We start from the raw sequence: 17,191 nt of genomic DNA, 5'->3' as shown, positions 1-17,191 counted from the left end.
TCAGCCTTGGCCTTTTGTCTTTAGCATCCTAAGCGTGGCCTTCCTAATAGGCTTGGATTTCACACTGTAGATGATGGGGTTGAGCACAGGGGGTACCACCAAGTATACATAGGCAACCAGGGCATGTACAATGGGGGGCAAGTGCCTCCCAAAACGGTGGATCATGGACATGGTAATGCCTGGAATGAAGAAGACAAAGACAGCCAGGATGTGGGAGACACAGGTGTTGAAGGCTCGGATGCGCTCCCTAGGAGATGCCAGGCCCAGGACTGTATGTAGGATGAGAGCATAGGATAGCATGATGAGCAGAGAGTCTATGCCTCCAGTTGACAATACCACATAGAGCCCATAGAGGATGTTGATGGTGATGTCAGCACAGGCTTTTCTCATCACATCAGGATGAAAACAGAAGGAGTGGGACAAGAGGATTTTGTTAGGGCAGAAGTTCAGGCGTTTAAGCAGGAAGGGCACTGGGAAGAGAGACAGGGTAGCACGGGCCACAATGGCCATCCCAATCTTGATGATGACATTATTGGTGAGGACAGCTGCATAGCGAAGAGGGTTTGAGATGGCCACAAAGCGGTCAAATGACATGGCCAGGAGCACTGATGACTCCACCACAGAAAAGGAGTGGAGGAAGAACATCTGGACCAGGCAGGCATTGAAGCCTATGAGCCGATGGTCAAACCAGAGCACGGCCAAGGTGGTGGGCAGTGTGGACAGGGTGAGGCCCACATCGGTGAGGGCCAGCATGGACAAGAAGTAGTACATGGGCTGGTGCAGGCTGGGAGTCCTTGTCACAGCCAAGAGGATCAGGCAGTTTCCAGTGAGGGCCACAGTGTACATGGAAGAGAAGGGGATGGAGATCCATCCATGACCAGCCTCCAGGCCTGGGATGCCAATCATTAGGAAGGCATGTGGCTGGAAGAAGGAAATGTTGACATAGGTCTGGGAAGGGAGCATCTTTAGAAAACAGTCGAGGTCTCCAGAAAGATGTGACCTCTTCTGCCTGGGTAGACAGAAAGACAATGACAGGACAGTTGTTATTAGGAAGACATTTTTTAATGCTGTATATAATTATTTTGTTAATTATTTCCCATCTTCTCAGCTCTTTGTATTATTAACCATTCCAGGAATGTATACACATTCGCTAATATATCCTCCAAACAAATGCAGAATGTAGGGGATAGTTTAACTTCCTCATAATTACTGGAAAATAAATGACAGAAAAAGACATACATTTCACTTATCCTTTTGCCCTACCTAGAGAAACAAAAGGGTACTAATTTTATTGGACACAGAGTCTGGGTTTCTGAATAATTATCTGAATCAGGAGATTTCTCTGCTTTAGGCAAGTAGACACCTTCATTTCCTCTGCCTCATCTATGGGTCATAGACCTGCCGTCTCTTGAACTCCAATTCTCCTTACTTTTCTTCCTGCTTCTGACATGTGCTCATCTTCTCCCATTGTCTCCTTCTCTAGCAGCAGCTGAAGAGAGGGGATCTGAGACTCACTAACCAGACCTCCATCCTTCTAAGTAGTATAGAAGGGATTGTATTTTGGCCCTAAGGTACTTACCTTGCTTGTCACAGCCTTCTCTACCTCTCCACATCCTGAAGGAGGCCAGAAAAACTCTGCAACTAAGACACTACCTTTATACCACTGGCTGGGTACCTTAGTGAGTTGCTACTCTCCAGGGATATCCAAGCCATAGCCCAGAGGATAATCTATACTTGTTTTTTCTTGGGCAATGGAAAATGAGTGGGAGATGTGTGTTGGCATAGAGGGTTATAGAGAAAATGAGATATTTGAGCAACTGAGATGTGGAGGAGAGGTGTAGCATCCTCATCATCTGTAAGTTCATCCATTCTACCACATCTGCAGGAAATTTTAGTGGGCATTTCAATTTTTTCCTTTACTGTGCTCTTCAGTGATATCAGATCAGGAATCTGGAGTCACACAGAATGCCATTTTGGCCCTGCCAAATGGTACCTTTCGGAGACATGGAATTCATTGTGTCTCTTTCCCTCTACTTTCTCCTTGGCCCCGAGGGTTATTCATTCAGGTTAAGCATTGCCACTTCCTGTGTCTGTTCTTCATGTGACATTGTGAAAGACCCATTCTGTTGCACAGCAAATATGTATTGAATAACCTGAGAAGATAGATGGGGAATAAAGGGCCCCAAGATAGAGAGATATGAACGGGGGTACACATGTTTCCTGGGTGCTTTCATATCTCTGTTTATATGTTTTTAGAGATATGGAGTATCTTCCTACTTAGGTAATTTTCCTTGCTATCTTCTTCCATCCCCAGGAGTTTTCCTTCTTTTCTTCTTATTGAGTGAAATAAATTGAAATATTTCAATATTAAGAAGCTACAGGGCTGAAATGCCATAGTTTGTGTGTGTGTGTGTGTGTGTGTGTGTGTGTGTGTGCATGGCAGCTTTATTACAGTATAATTGATGTGCAAAAATTATTAATGTATTAATTTAATAAATTTGGACACATGCATACATTCATGAATTTTCATCATAGTCAACCCAATAGACATATCACTCAATTCCTAAAGTTTTCTTGTTGCAAATGGCAGGATTTCCTTTTTTTTTTAAGACTGAATAATATTCTACAGTACATATATACCACATTTTCTTTATTCATCTTTTGATGGACATTTGGATTGGTGGATCTTGGGTATAATGAATAATGTTCCAGTAATAATGGAGGTGCTATATATGTAAGGAATGTACCTCTACATAATAAAGGACATATATGACAATCCCACAACTAACATCATACTCAACAAGGAAAAACTAAAATATTTTCCTTTCACATCAAGAACAAGGCAAGGATGCTCATTCTTTCCACTTCTGTTCTACATAGAACTGAAAGTCCTAATCAGAGCAATTAGACAAGAAAAAGACATAAAAGCATCGAATTGGACATAAGAAGTAAAATTATCTTTCTCTGCAGACAACATGATCTTATGTGTAGAAAACTCCCAAAACTACATTAAAAATCTGTTAGAAATAATAAAACATAGTAAAGTTGAAGGAAACAAAATCAATATACAAAAATCAGTTGTTTTTCTATATACTAACAGTGAAATATTCAAAAAGAAAATTACTAAAACAATCCTTTAACAATAGCATAAAAAAGAATAAAATACTTAGGACTACACTTAACCAAGAGGTTAAAGACTTATACACAGAAAACTGCAAATCATTGATGAAAGAAACTAAGACACAAATAAATGGAATGACATTGTATTTCATGGATTAAAAGATTTTATATTGTCAAAATGTCCATATTGTACAAAGTGATCTATGAATTCAGTGCAATTCCTGTCAAAATCTCAATGACATTTTTTACAGAAATAGGAAAAAAAAATCTTAAAATTCATATGGAACCACAAGAGACCCAAAATAGCCAAAGTAGTTTTGAGAGAGAAGAAAAAAGCTGGAGGCATCACCCTTCCTGATTTCAAAGCACATTACAAATCTACAGGTATTTAAAACAGTATGGTACTGGGGTACCTGGCTGTCTCAGTTGGAAGAGCATGCAACTCTTGATCTCAGGATTGTGACTTCAAGACTCACACTGGGTGCAGAGATTATTTTAAAAATTAAAAAAAAGACACTACTCATATAAAAACTGACATTTGGGATAGAAAGCCCAGAAATGAATGACATATATGCAGTTTTTGACAAGGGTCCCTAGACTGTGGAATCGGGAAAACACAGTCTCTCTAACAAATGTTGTTGGTAAAACTGGATATCTCCATTCAAATGAATGACATTGAGCTCTTATCTTACACAATATATAAAAAATGGAGCTGGAATTATAAAACTCATAGAAGAAAACATAAATAAGAATCTTCATGACACTAGACTTGACAATAATTTATTGGATATGACACCAAAAGCAAAATCAATAAAAGCAAAATTAGACTACATCAAACTAAAAATTTAATACCCATGAAGCACCTGAGTGGCTCAGTTGGGTGAGCATCTGACTTAGGCTTAGGTCATGATCTCACAGTTTGTGAGTTTGAGCCTTGCATTGGTCTCTCTGCTGTCAGCACAGAGCAAGCTTTGGATCCTCTGATCCCTTCTCTCTCTGTCCCTCCCCTGCTGGCTTTCTCCCTCTCTCACAATAAACAAACAAAGAAACAAACTTAAAAAATTAATGCATAGCAAAGGGAACAACAAAGTAAAAAGGCAACCCATAGAATGTGAGAAACCATACATCTGATAAAGGATTAATATAAAAATATATATGAGGAACTCTTACAACTCAATAGCAAAAAAAATCTAAATAACCTGATTAAAAAATGGGCAAAAGAATTGAATACATATTTCTCCAAAGACATACAAAGGGCCAACAGGTATATGTAAAGGTGTTCACCATCACTAATTATTAGGGGAAAGCAAATTAAAACCACGATGAGATATCATCCCATACCTGTTAAGATTGCTGTTATCAAAAGAAGAAAAGAAAAAAACCCAAATGATAACAAGTATTGGTAAGGATGTGGAGAAGTTGGAACCCTGGTGCACTGTTGGCAGTTATGTAAACTGGTGTAGCCACCATGGGTACAATATTCAGGTACTCAAAATATTAGAAGTAGAACTACCATATCATCTAGCAGTTCTACTTCTGGATGTATGCCAAGAGAATTGATATCTGGATTCAAAGAAATATTTGAAGAAGAATATTAAGAGAACATTTGTATTTCCTAACATTGGCCTATAAGTCCTATTTTAACTTGCCAAGTTTTCAGCCAATGCACCTGTCAGTGAAGAAAGGGCCTGCTCTAGTGGTCTCTTCAGGATGACTTTGGAATGAAGGTGTCTCTATAGCAGAGACAATGAACTTGAAGAGCCAAAGCAAAATAGAGTGATGTGTAACTAAAGTCTAGAGTCTCTAATATTATAATCTCAGGCAATCATGGAAGGCCAGAGGAAAACTGTAGCCGAGCAAGAAGATACCCTTTTGGAACAAAGGATGCCCATTTGCTCCACAGCTGCGAAGGGCTTTATCTATAGCTTTCATTGCTTTGAGTGTAGTGTGAATGTAGAAACTAAATAGACATCTCTATATTTGTTCAGGAATTATTATTTATAAATGGGTTTATTCAAATAATATTCCTGAAGCCATGTCTGGGCCAATCCCTTTTACGGTTAATTAAGGCATTCAACGTTAATGAGTGACTCAGTATTGCCTTCCAGGAACAAGAATAGATCAGTACAATAGATGATTTCAATAGCAGTGATAAGCTCTCTGAGAGACATGTGTGCAAGCTGCAAAGACGGTAGAAGAGAGAAGATCAAGAAACAAGACATGGAAGACAGAACCTTTAATCTCTTCCTGGAAGGACAAGAGTCTTCCACTTAAGGTGGAGAAAGTAGTCGGTGACTATTACAGCAGTAAAAAAAAGCTGGGAGTTCCACTCACCAGAGCTGTGCAATTATGGGTTCATCCTCTACTGCCTACATTTGGAGGTAAACTGAGGGAGGAGTGCTAGACCCTGCACCCAGACATCTTTATTTCTGACCAGACCCATAGCTTTATGGTGTCTTTCACTGTCTTCATTGGTTCATCTGCTAAAACATCATTTTTTAAGCAACGTGTTTTTATGTGCCAGGCCCAAGTTAAGCACTGAGAACAAAGAAATAACTAGAACATCCGCAGTGATCCCTAGCTTTAAGGATTTAACGTCTCAAATATAACGTAATTATTTACAGTATAGTGTATTAAGTACCACAGTTGAAGGAAGCACTAGGTGCTTGGGGATCACTGTTGAAACCCCTGACTTGGCTTAGGATGGGAGTGGGGAAAATCCCAAGTCAAGTCTTAATGAAAAATACATTCTAGTCAAGAGGAAATATAATTATTTTGCTTCCTCTCTATTCTAATTCTGTATTCTGAACACCAGTGGATTACCTTACCAAGGCTTAGTTTTAGGATCTCTCTCAGCATTCATTCAATAATTACCTGAGGCACTACTCTCTCTCTTGAGATATTAGGATCGTGGGCATGGAGCTTGCTTGCTCTCTCCCTCCTAGCCATTCCACATAGTGCACACACATACACAAACACACACATACCATACACGCTTGCACTTTTCCTGCAGATTCATTCAAAAAAATTTGTTTAATGTTTATTTCTTTTTGAGAGAGAAAGACAGAGCATGAGTAGGGGAGGGACAGAGAGAGAGGGAGATACAGAACCCAAAGCAGACTCCAGGCCCTGAATTGGCAGCACAGAGCCTGATGCAGGGCTCAAAGTCATGAACCATGAGATCATGGCCTAAGCTGAAGTTGGATGCTTAACCAACTGAGCCACCCAGATGCCCCTCTGCAGACTCATTTTTTAAAAATTAATTTTATTTTTATTTGAGAGAGAGAGAGAAAGAGGGACCAAGTGAGAGAGAATTTTAAGCCGGCTCCACACTCGGCATGAGCCTGATGTAAAGCTCAATCCCATGACCCTGGGATCGTTACCTGAGCCGAAATAAAGAGAATCAGGAGTTGGACTCTGAACTGACTGAGCTACCGAGCCTCCCCTCTGCAGATTCATTTGAAAGTAAATTGTAGGGGCGCCTGGGTGGCTTAGTCGGTTAAGCGTCCGACTTTCGCTTAGGTCATGGTCTCGCGGTTCGTGGGTTCGAGCCCCGCGTCGGGCTCTGTGCTGACTGCCAGCTCAGAGCCTGGAGCCTGTTTCAGTCTGTGACTCTCTCTCTCTCTGACCCTCCCCTGCTCACGCTGTCTCTCTCTCTCTCCTAGAAATAAATAAAAAAATATTTTAAAAAAATTATGAAAATAGTTTTGTGATTATGTATGAGAATCCATTTGTAGGAGGTATATGTTTAATGTTTTTTTGAGAAGGATTTCAATGTCTACAATTTACTTTCTTTTTTTTTTAATGTTTTATTTATTTCTAGGAGAGAGAGAGAGAGAGACTGCGTGAGCAGGGGAGGGTCAGAGAGAGAGAGAGTCACAGACTGAAACAGGCTCCAGGCTCTGAGCTGGCAGTCAGCACAGAGCCCGACGCGGGGCTCGAACCCACGAACCGCGAGACCATGACCTAAGCGAAAGTCGGACGCTTAACCGACTAAGCCACCCAGGCGCTCCCAAAATTGCCTTTTTTAAGATTATGGGGGGAGAGAGAGAGAGAGGTGCTTCTTATATTTAAGATATTTCCGATTACTTTCTCATGGTTAGATTCAGGTTGGATATTTTTTGGTAGAAATTTCATGTATATGACTTTGTGTGTTTTTATTGTTTAGATCAGAAAGTATATAAGGCCAGATTATCTTATTATTGATTAAGCTAAATTTGATCACTTTCTTAAGGTGGTAATTGCCAATTTCTTTATTGTAAAGGAACATTCATCCTTTTCTATTTAGTAAAAAGGCTGTGCAGTGATACTTTGAGACTGTATTATTATTGTTTCCCAATATCTTTTAAATATTTGTTGATTATTTTTAAATTACATTAAAAATTGCAAAAAGGTAATTTTCTAAATCTATCAGTACTTTCTAAAGAAGAGTTAATTTTTTCTTCTTCTTTTCTCCCTCTTTGTTTTGAACATCACTATGGACTCACACTTTGAGTGAGTCAATTTGCTATAACCATCTGCTGTCAAAATTATTTTTAATGTTCGATGCACCTATATCCCCTGGTAGCCTCTTCAAATGAGATTGTGGAGTTTTTTTTCCCACATCACTCCACTGTCTTAGTGTTCTTTACGGCTTTAAGGTACATAAGCTATTACAGTATGACCTTATGTTTTTTCTGCTTCATACCTGGAATCAGCCATTGCTCCAAGGATCCCAGGTAATTGTAGTGGGAATGGTTTTTAAAAACCAGTATGTGGGCCCTAGCTTTGCTCATGGCTTTTGGCACTTTCAAAGGAATAAGAAGAGAAATGTAGAGATAAAATTTTAATAAATATCTAATTTTTCCATTATTGACTTAATTTTAGCCACCATTCTCTTTTCCCCAGACTGTTACATCAACCTCCTAAATGCCTTTCTTGCATTTTTGTCACCCTTTCACTTTTCTAACTAATAGCATACAGTTAAGCCTGTGCAACCTTTCAGGATGCAATAGCCTTTCCAAGACTGACTCTTAAACCAGGAATGAGGGGAGATGTTTCCATGAGGCCTAGAGGGCCCTGAGGAGTCTCACCACTGCTCATCATTTCTAGTTCATCTTTTGCCATTCTCTCTCCAACACCCACACACTGATTATGCTGAGTCACATCTGGCTACTCACCTTTCTGCAAACCCAGCAGATAATACCACATCTCAGTGTTTTTGGTTTTTACATTCTTTTCCATTTAGTAGGTATGTCTTTCCCTTGCCTGCCTTTTCTGCCTGACAAACTCTTTTTTACCTTTCAGTCTCCTTCTTCCCTGACTCATTTCTCATTTCTTCTAGGTAAGACAGGAAACCTATTTCTGGGTTCCTATAGCATTTTGTGCGTACCTATCATAGCCTCATCACATTTAATTGTAATTGTATATTTAGAATCTTCTGTCTGACAATGGAGAGGCAAGACCATGTATGATTCATTTTACTGTCTCTAGTAATGACACAGATTCTCACACAAGTAAATATTGAATTAAAAAGCTGAAATTAATGAGTGCAGGAAAGAATCAAGACTTTGGGGTTTGTTGCCCATCAGTCTGAGAGTATCCATTTGCTGTCATACTCTTGGCAATCCTTGGGTCAAGGATCTGAGTGAGAGCTTTCTGGACATAAGACTGGTCATGTTTTTCCTCAGATTCTGTGGTTGTTTCTTGGTTTCATCAGCCTTGCCTCTTCTCTCTCAGTAGTCTGAGCATCGCCTCCCTGATGGGCTTGGATTTCACACTGTAAATGATGGGGTTGAGCACAGGGGGCACCACCAGATACACATAGGCAATAAGAGCATGTACCATGTGAGGCAGGTGCCTTCCAAAACGGTGGATCATTGACACTCCTATGACTGGGATGTAGAAAATCAGAACAGCTAATATATGAGAAACACATGTGTTGAGGGCCTGGGCACGCTCTCTGGGAGAGGCCAGACCCATCACTGTATGAAGAATAAGGGAATAGGACAGGACAATAAGCAAAGAGTCTATGCCCACTGTGGATAAAACTACATAAAGTCCATAGAGGATGTTGACAGTAATGTCAGCACAGGCCCGTTTCATGACATCTGCATGGAAACAGAAGGAGTGGGACAGGAGAATCTTGCCAGGACAAAAGTTCAGTCGTTTCAGTAAGAAGGGCCCTGGAAAGAGGGATACAGTGGCCCGAGCCACAATGGCCATCCCAATCCTGGTGATGACATTATTGGTGAGGACAGCTGCATAGCGAAGAGGGTTTGAGATGGCCACAAAGCGGTCAAATGACATGGCCAGGAGCACTGATGACTCCACCACAGAGAAGGAGTGGAGGAAGAACATCTGGACCAGGCAGGCATTGAAGCCTATGAGCCGATGGTCAAACCAGAGCACGGCCAAGGTGGTGGGCAGTGTGGACAGGGTGAGGCCCACATCGGTGAGGGCCAGCATGGACAAGAAGTAGTACATGGGCTGGTGCAGGCTGGGGGTCCTTGTCACAGCCAAGAGGATCACGCAGTTTCCAGTGAGGGCCACAGTGTACATGAAGGAGAAGGGGATGGAGATCCATCCATGAACAGCCTCCAGGCCTGGGATGCCAATCATCAGGAAGGCATGTGGCTGGAAGAAGGAAATGTTGACATAGGTCTGGGAAGGGAGCATCTTTGGAAAACAGTCGAGGTCTCCAGAAAGATGTGACCTTTTCAGTCTGGGCAAAAAAATAAGACAAGACAAAATCATTAGAAAGTATACCAGCTCTGATATTAGGTGACGTGGTTCCTAATTAGCACATTGGCAAATATGAAATGTAAATGAGATTTAAAAATGGACTCCATCTAGAAACCAACTAGAGAATAACTATAATTTAAATCCATTTACTATCATAGTGTCATTTTGTAATGTGAAATACTGATTTCTTCATATATTGAAGAAAGGGCTTTCTTTAAAAATATGTGAGGTACCATGCTGAGTGAAATAAGTTGGAGAAGAAAAGATACCATATGTTTTCACTCATATTTGGATCTTTGGAAACTTAACAGAAGACCATCAGGGAAAGAAAGGGGAAAATTAGTTACAAACAGATAGGGAGGGAGGCAAACCATAAGAGACTCTTAAATAGGAGAACAAACTGAGGGTGACTGAGGGGGGTGTTGGTGAGGGGGTAATGGGTGATAAGAATTGAGGAGGGCACTTGTTTGGATGAGTACTGGGTATTGTAAGCAAGTGATGAACCACAGAAATCTACCTCAAAATGCAAAAGCATACTTTGCACACTGTATGTTAGCCAATTTGACAATAATATTGAAAAAAAATATGTGAGATGATCTTAAAGGACCTAATAAAAAATGCTCTATTTTATATAAGAAACAGTGGCCTCATGGAAATAAATTACAAACGTATGGTTGAAGCCTGAAGGGTTAATGCATGGGCATTATAACAATATCTTTCCTTCTTGGATTCACCTTAAATTGTCAAACAGATAAATAAGTAAATAAGAAACAAAAAACACTCTAATCTTAAGTCAATAAAAACAACATAAAGCAAACAACCACTGAAATATCTTTTAACAGAGATTTGAAAACCCACCCAAAATATATCTGTGAGCCAAAAGGATTTTACTGTGAACACTGGGGTAGTTATGCCTATTTAGCCAATGTAATCACCTCACTCTGAAGGTAAGAAGTCAACTCAGAAAGGCTCCCACTTGTCAAATATGGGTCAACTAAGCATCAATAAAATAATTGCTAGAGATCAAAACACACTGAGGGGCAGGGGGAGAGATACAGAATGAGGTTAGCACATAGTATTCTGAAAACTGGCAAATAGCCTGCTTTTCTTCTACAAATTGTGACCAGGTGTAAAGAAAATAACTGAAGAAGGAAAGTTTCTCTGTATAGAAGCATTTCAGCTCATAAGAAAGTGAAACTGAAGTATTACTTTTCTTTTTTTAATATTAATTTATTTTTGAGAGGGAGAAAGAGTGTGAGTGAGGGAGGGGCAGAGAGAACCAGAGACAGAATCTGAAGCAGACTGCAGACTCTCAGCTGTCAGCACAGAGCAGGACAGGGAAACTCAAGAGCTGTGAGATCATGACCTGAGCCGAAGTTGAAGTCAGACACTTAACCTACTGAGCCACTCAGGGGCCCCTGAAGTATTACTTTTAATTTTTTTAATTTTTAAAAATATTTTCTCCAATGTTTTATTTATTTTTGAGAGAGAGTGAGAGAGAGAGAGGGAGAGGGAGAGAAAGAGAGACACCATGAGCAGGGGAGGGTCAGAGAGAGAGGGAGACACAGAATCCAAAGAGTCTCCAGGCTCTGAGCTAGCTGTCAGCACAGAGCCCGACGCGGGGCTCGAACCCATGAACTGTGAGATCATTACCTGAGCTGAAGTCGGACGTTTAACCGACTGAGCCACCCAGGCGCCCCTACTTTTTAACAACCCAATGAAATAATGACAACAAATTTTCATAGGCTGATATTATCACAAATGAGAGAAAACTACATACTGTATCTTAAGAAGCCTCAATCATACCTGACTACCAATTTATAGAGAGCAGAAGAGACACCAGGCAAGCAGATATGTTAAAAGACACCAAGAGGTGGAGTAAGAAAAATTGAAACTACAACAAAAGCTTCTAGGACAAAATTCCAGTTTCTTCCACTAATAAGTAAAAGAAAATAAAAAAAGGAAGGGTGAAAACATATAGATTAAGAAAGACTTATATCAACCAAATCCAATGGACGAAACTTGTTAGGGTCTTGTTTTGAACAAATCAAATAAAAAAGGTGAGCAAAGTAGCATTAAAAAAGTATTCTTATCGGATAATTGGGGAAATATAAATATTGGTTGAATTCTTGATGATGATCTTTTATTTTGGTGCAATTATAAAACTATGCCTGTGTTTTAAGATTTGAAAACTTTGTAAAATAAAGAAGGACACAATGACTTACATTGACTTCAAAATAATTGGGGGTTTGGGGGGCTCCAGTGGGGGGAATTGTTGGAGCCACACTGCCAAGAGTGGCTATGAGCTGATGATTATGGTAGTTGGATATGGGTATATAGAGATCAAGTTTATCCACAAATTAATTTTGAGGGAGGATTTTATTATTTTTCGTAATAAAACATTAACAAATCAGTAGTTTTATTCTCTAATGAGTAACACNGAGGGGCAGAGAGAGAGGGAGACAGAATCCAAAGCAGGCTCCAGGCTCCAAGCTGTCAGCCTGACATGGGGCTCAAATCCATGCGCTATGAGATCATGACCTGAGCTGAAGTCAGACGCCTTAACTGACTGAGCCATCCAGGCACCCTGGGCAGTATAGACATTTTAACAATATTTGTTCTTCTAGTCCATGAGCATGGGATGTCTTTCCATTTCTTTGTGTCATCTTCAATTTCTTTCATCAATGTTTTATAGTTTATAGATCTTTCACCTCTTTAGTTAAGTTTATTCCTAGTATAAATTTATCTTATTATTTGGATATAATTGTAAATGGGATTTTTTTTAATATGTCTTTCACCACTTCATTATTGGTGTATAGAAATGCAACATATTTCTGTATTTGATTTTCTATCTTGCTACCTTACTGAATTTGTTTATCACTTCTTGCAGTTTTTTTGGTGGAGTCTTTTGAGTTTTCTATGTAGAGAATCATGTCTTCTAGAAGTAGTGAAAATTTTACTTCTTTATTGATTTGTATGCTTTTTATTTCTTTTGTTTTCTGATTGCTGTGGCTAGGACTTCTAGCACTATGTTTAATAGACTGGAGATACTTGCCTTGTTCCTGACCTTAGAGGAAATGTTCTCAATATTTCCCCCTTGAAGATGATGTTAGCTGTGTGTTTTTCATATATGGCCTTTATTATGTTGACTTATTACCCCCTCTAAACCTACTTTGTTGAGGATTTTTATTGTGAATGGATATTGCTCTTTGTCAGATGTTTCTTCCACATCTATTGAAATGATCATATGGTTCTTATCCTTTCTCTTATTGATGTGGTGTATCATGTGGATTGATTTGTGAATATTGAGCCACTGTCAATTTGTCAATTTTGCAACTCAGGAATAAATCCCACTTGATCACGGTGGATGATTTTTTTAATGTATGGTTGCATTTGGTTTGCCCAGTATTAAAAAAAAAAATTTTAATGTTTATTTATTTTTGAGAGAGACAGAACATGAGTCGGGGAGGAGCAGAGAGAGGGAGATATAGAATCTGAACCAGGCTCCACGCTCTGAACTGTCAGCACAGAGCCCCAGTGTGAGGCTTGAACCCATGAATTGTGAGATCATGACCTGAGTTCAAGTCAGATGCTTAACCGACTGAGCCACCCAGGCACCTCAGGCTGCCAGTATTTTGTTGAAGATTTTTGCATCTATGTTCATCAGAGATATTGGCCTGTAGTTCTCTTTTTTAGTGGAGTCTTTGGTATAAGGGTAAGGCTGGCCTCATAGATTGAATTCGGAAGTTTTCCTTCCTCTTTTATTTTTTTGGAAAATTTTGAGAATAATAGTTATTAACTCTAAATGTTTGGTAGAATTCACTTGTGAAGCCATCTGGTCTTGGACTTTTGTTTTTTGGGAGGTTTTTGATTACTGATTCAATTTCTTTACTGGTTATTGGTCTGTTCCGATTTTCTATTTCTTCCTGTTTCCATTTATCGATTTCTTTTCTAGGTTGTGTAATTTGTTAACAGAGTTTTTCATAATATTCTCATAATTGTTTGTATCTCTGTGTTGTTCGTTGTGATTTCTTCTCTCTCACTTGTGATTTTATTTATTTTAGTCTTTTCTCTTTTTTTCTTGATAAGTCTGGCTAGAGGTTTATCAATTCCATTGTTTTTTTTTTTTTTATCAAAGAACCGGTTTCTGGTTTCATTGATCTGTTCTATTTTTTTTTTTAGTTTGTATATCATTTATTTAATATTTAATTATTTTCTTTAATATTTGTTATTTTTTTACTTTTGCTAGGTTGAGGTCTTGTTTTTCTTTTTTTTAGTTCCTTTAGGTGCAGTTAGGTTGTTTATTTGAGATTTTTCTTGCTTCTTGAAGTAGACCTCTATTGCTATAAACTTCCGTCTTAGAACCAGTTTTGCTGCATTGGAAAGGTTTTGGACCATCATGTTTTCGTTTTCACTTCTTTCCATGTACTTTTAACTTTTTAATTTCTTGGTTGACCCATTCATTGTTTAGTAGCATGTTATTTAACCTGTATATATTTGTGCTCTTTTGACTAGTTTCACAGCACTGTGGTCAAAACGGTGCATGGTATGATTTAGATCTTAAATTTGTTGAGGCTTGTTTTGTGGGCTAATATGTGATCTCTTTTTGACAGTGTTTTGTGTGTCCTTAAAACAATGTATTCTCCATTTAGGATGGAGTGTTCTGAGTATATCTGTTACATTCGTCTGTTCCAGTGTATCATTTAAAGCCATTTTTTCCTTGTTGATATTCTGTTTATATGATCTGTCCATGGATGTTTGGGGTGTTAAAGTCACCTACTATTACTATATTATTATCAATTCGTTCCTTTGTTTTTGTTATTAACTGGTTTACGTATTTGGGTGTTCCCATGCTGGATGCATAAATATTTACAATTGTTCTATCTTCTTGTAGGATTGTCCCTTTATTATTATATAGCATCATCCTTTGTATCTTTTTATAGTCTTTGTTTTAAAGTCCATTTTGTCCAATATAAGTATTGCTACTCTGGTTTTTTTTATTATCCATTTGCATGAAAGATATTTCTCCATCACCTTACTCTCAATTTGCACATGTCTTTAGCTCTAAAATGAGTCAATTATAGGCAGCATATAAATGGGTCTTGTTTTTTAATCGATATTGTCACCCTATATCTTTTTATTGGAACATTTTGTCCATTTACATTCAAAGTAATTATTTTTTATTTTTTGTTTTTTTTTAAATTAAAATAATTTATTTCTAAGAGAGAGAGAGAGAGGCAGTGTGAGCAGGGGAGGTTGAGAGAGAAAGGGAGATACAGAATCCGAAGGGCAGGCTCCAGGCTCTGAGCTAGCTTTCAGCACAGAGCCCGACATGATGCTCCAACCCACAAACACTGAGATCATGACCTGAGCTGAAGTTGGATGCTTAACTGACTGAGCCACCCAGGTGCCTCTCAAAGTAATTACTGATGGATATGTATTTATTGTCATTTTATTGATTGTTTTATGGTTGTTTCTGAAGATCTTCTCTGATCCTTTGTTGTCTTTCTCCCTTACATGGTTTGCTGATTTTCTTTACTGATATATTCTTTCTCTTTCGTTACTCTTTCTGTTTATTCTTTGCATACTTATTAGTGGTTTTTGATTTGTGGTTACTATTAGGTTTGTATATAATGTGTTCGGCATAAAGCAGTTTATATTAAGTTGATAGTCATTTAAGTTTGAACTCATTTTTTTTCTGTAAAAGGATATTTTTAAATTCATATAACTGTAAATTAGGAAACCAGATCAGGGGGGAGGGTCCAGGCTGGGACAAATAATGACTATCCCTTCCCCAGCAGAACAAAGAAGAAGTTGTACCCTATACCACAGTCAATACAGGACCCCTCTCACTCTGCTGCAGCATCCTAGGGGCAGGGTGCCAGCCTTCCTGGGAGTGGGGTGGTTAGTATCGCAGCCTGGTTTTCCCCAGACCCCTTCCCCTGAAAGCATCTTAGAGAAGGGGGGTGTGGACAATATGGGAGGAGGCAATGAGGATGAACACTTGATGTTGGTCATAACAGCAATGACTGACATCCAAAAATGAAAACATTGAACAAAAACAATCCAAGGATCCAGAGATAGTTTGTGAGCAGAGGAAAGATGGAAGCACAACCATCAGGAATAGGGAGGAGCAGAGGGTGTGAGTGGGCAAGGCTAGGTCCTTGTTATTAGTGTTTCATGTGAGAAAATAGGAAACTGAGGCCTAGGGTGGAAACGGATGGGTTTGGACAGTGGCTCAATCACACTATAGGTGGCTGCCACGGGGAACCTGGATCTCCTGGACTTCACCTAGAGAAAGGATGACTGCATTTTCATCACTGCAGTAGATTCCAGGGTGGGAGTGAGGCATGCTGGATCACATTTAGAGAGGGTGACGGGCTCAAATCCTTCCTGCTTTTTTTTCCTGTGCCCCNTTTATCACTATATTTTTCCAGTTTGATTAAAATATGTCTTAGTGTGGATATGATTTTGTTGATTTTGAGGGGAGTTCACTGGGCCTCTGGGATCTGAATATCTATTTCCTTCCCCAGGTTAGGGAAGTTTTCAGCTAATAAATTTTCTTTCCCCCTTTCTCTCTTTTCTTCTGGGACTCCTATAATCTGAATATTATTATACTTGATGGAGTCACTGAGTTCCTTAAGTCTACTCTCATTTTGCATAATTCTTTTTTCTCTCTTTTGTTCAGCTTGACTACTTTCAGTTACTCTGTTTTCTAGGTCACTAATTCCTTCCTCTGCTTTTTCCATCTTGCTGTTCATTCCATCAAGCATGTTTCTGATTTCATTTATTGAGCCCTTTATGTCTCCTAATCCTTATCTCTGTATTAATGGTCTTACTCATATCTTCCATTCTTTTTTCAAGTCCAGTGAGTATTCTTAAGATCAGTGCTTTAAATTCTCTATCAGGCATGTTACTTATATCTGTTCCACTTAGATCTCTGGCTGAGGCCTTAACATGTTCTTTCATCGGGGAGAAAATTTTCTGTCTTCCCATTTTGTATGTCTGTGTACCAGTTTCTTTGTGTTAGGAAAGTCAGCTATGTATGTACCTTGTTCTTGAGAGTAATGGCCTTATGAAGAAGAGGTCCTGTAATACTCTACAGTATAGTATCCCTGATTCCCTAGAGTCTGCCACTTCTGGAGTATGCTCTCGTCTGGTTGCTTTATCCTTTAGGCCAGTCATCTGCAGAGGCTCCCTTTGCCTGCTGTGGGAAATATCTGGTCCCTGGCCTGAATGTGGTGCATTTTAACTGGGTATGTTCTTGTCTGTTTGTGAAACGAGGCCTGTTGCCACTGCCGCAGGAATTGCAGCTCTACAAAACCCCCTTGTTGGAGACATGGTATCA

General features: G+C 39.2%; 2 protein-coding genes across 2 annotated transcripts; both read right to left on the bottom strand.

Annotated features, from left to right (window-relative positions):
- On the bottom strand, positions 1 to 963 carry LOC144230517 (olfactory receptor 51I2-like). The gene has a single exon (XM_077762820.1). It carries the CDS (start codon positions 961 to 963, stop codon positions 1 to 3), a length of 963 nt encoding a protein of 320 aa, XP_077618946.1.
- Positions 964 to 8,814: 7,851 nt separating this feature from the next.
- LOC144230516 (olfactory receptor 51I2-like) lies at positions 8,815 to 9,777 on the bottom strand. The gene has a single exon (XM_077762819.1). It carries the CDS (start codon positions 9,775 to 9,777, stop codon positions 8,815 to 8,817), a length of 963 nt encoding a protein of 320 aa, XP_077618945.1.
- Positions 9,778 to 17,191: the final 7,414 nt, after the last annotated feature.

The sequence above is a fragment of the Crocuta crocuta genome, unplaced genomic scaffold (assembly GCF_008692635.1).
Source record: "Crocuta crocuta isolate KB4526 unplaced genomic scaffold, BGI_CrCroc_1.0 scaffold997, whole genome shotgun sequence".
In the NCBI taxonomy this organism is placed as follows: Eukaryota; Metazoa; Chordata; class Mammalia; order Carnivora; family Hyaenidae; genus Crocuta; species Crocuta crocuta.
This window is presented reverse-complemented; position numbering and strand designations above follow the sequence as displayed.

Bases quoted from the DNA above. Each gene is read 5' to 3' on its own strand.
- LOC144230517 (XM_077762820.1), bottom strand. From the start codon at position 963: ATGCTCCCTTCCCAGACCTATGTCAACATTTCCTTCTTCCAGCCACAT.
- LOC144230516 (XM_077762819.1), bottom strand. From the start codon at position 9,777: ATGCTCCCTTCCCAGACCTATGTCAACATTTCCTTCTTCCAGCCACAT.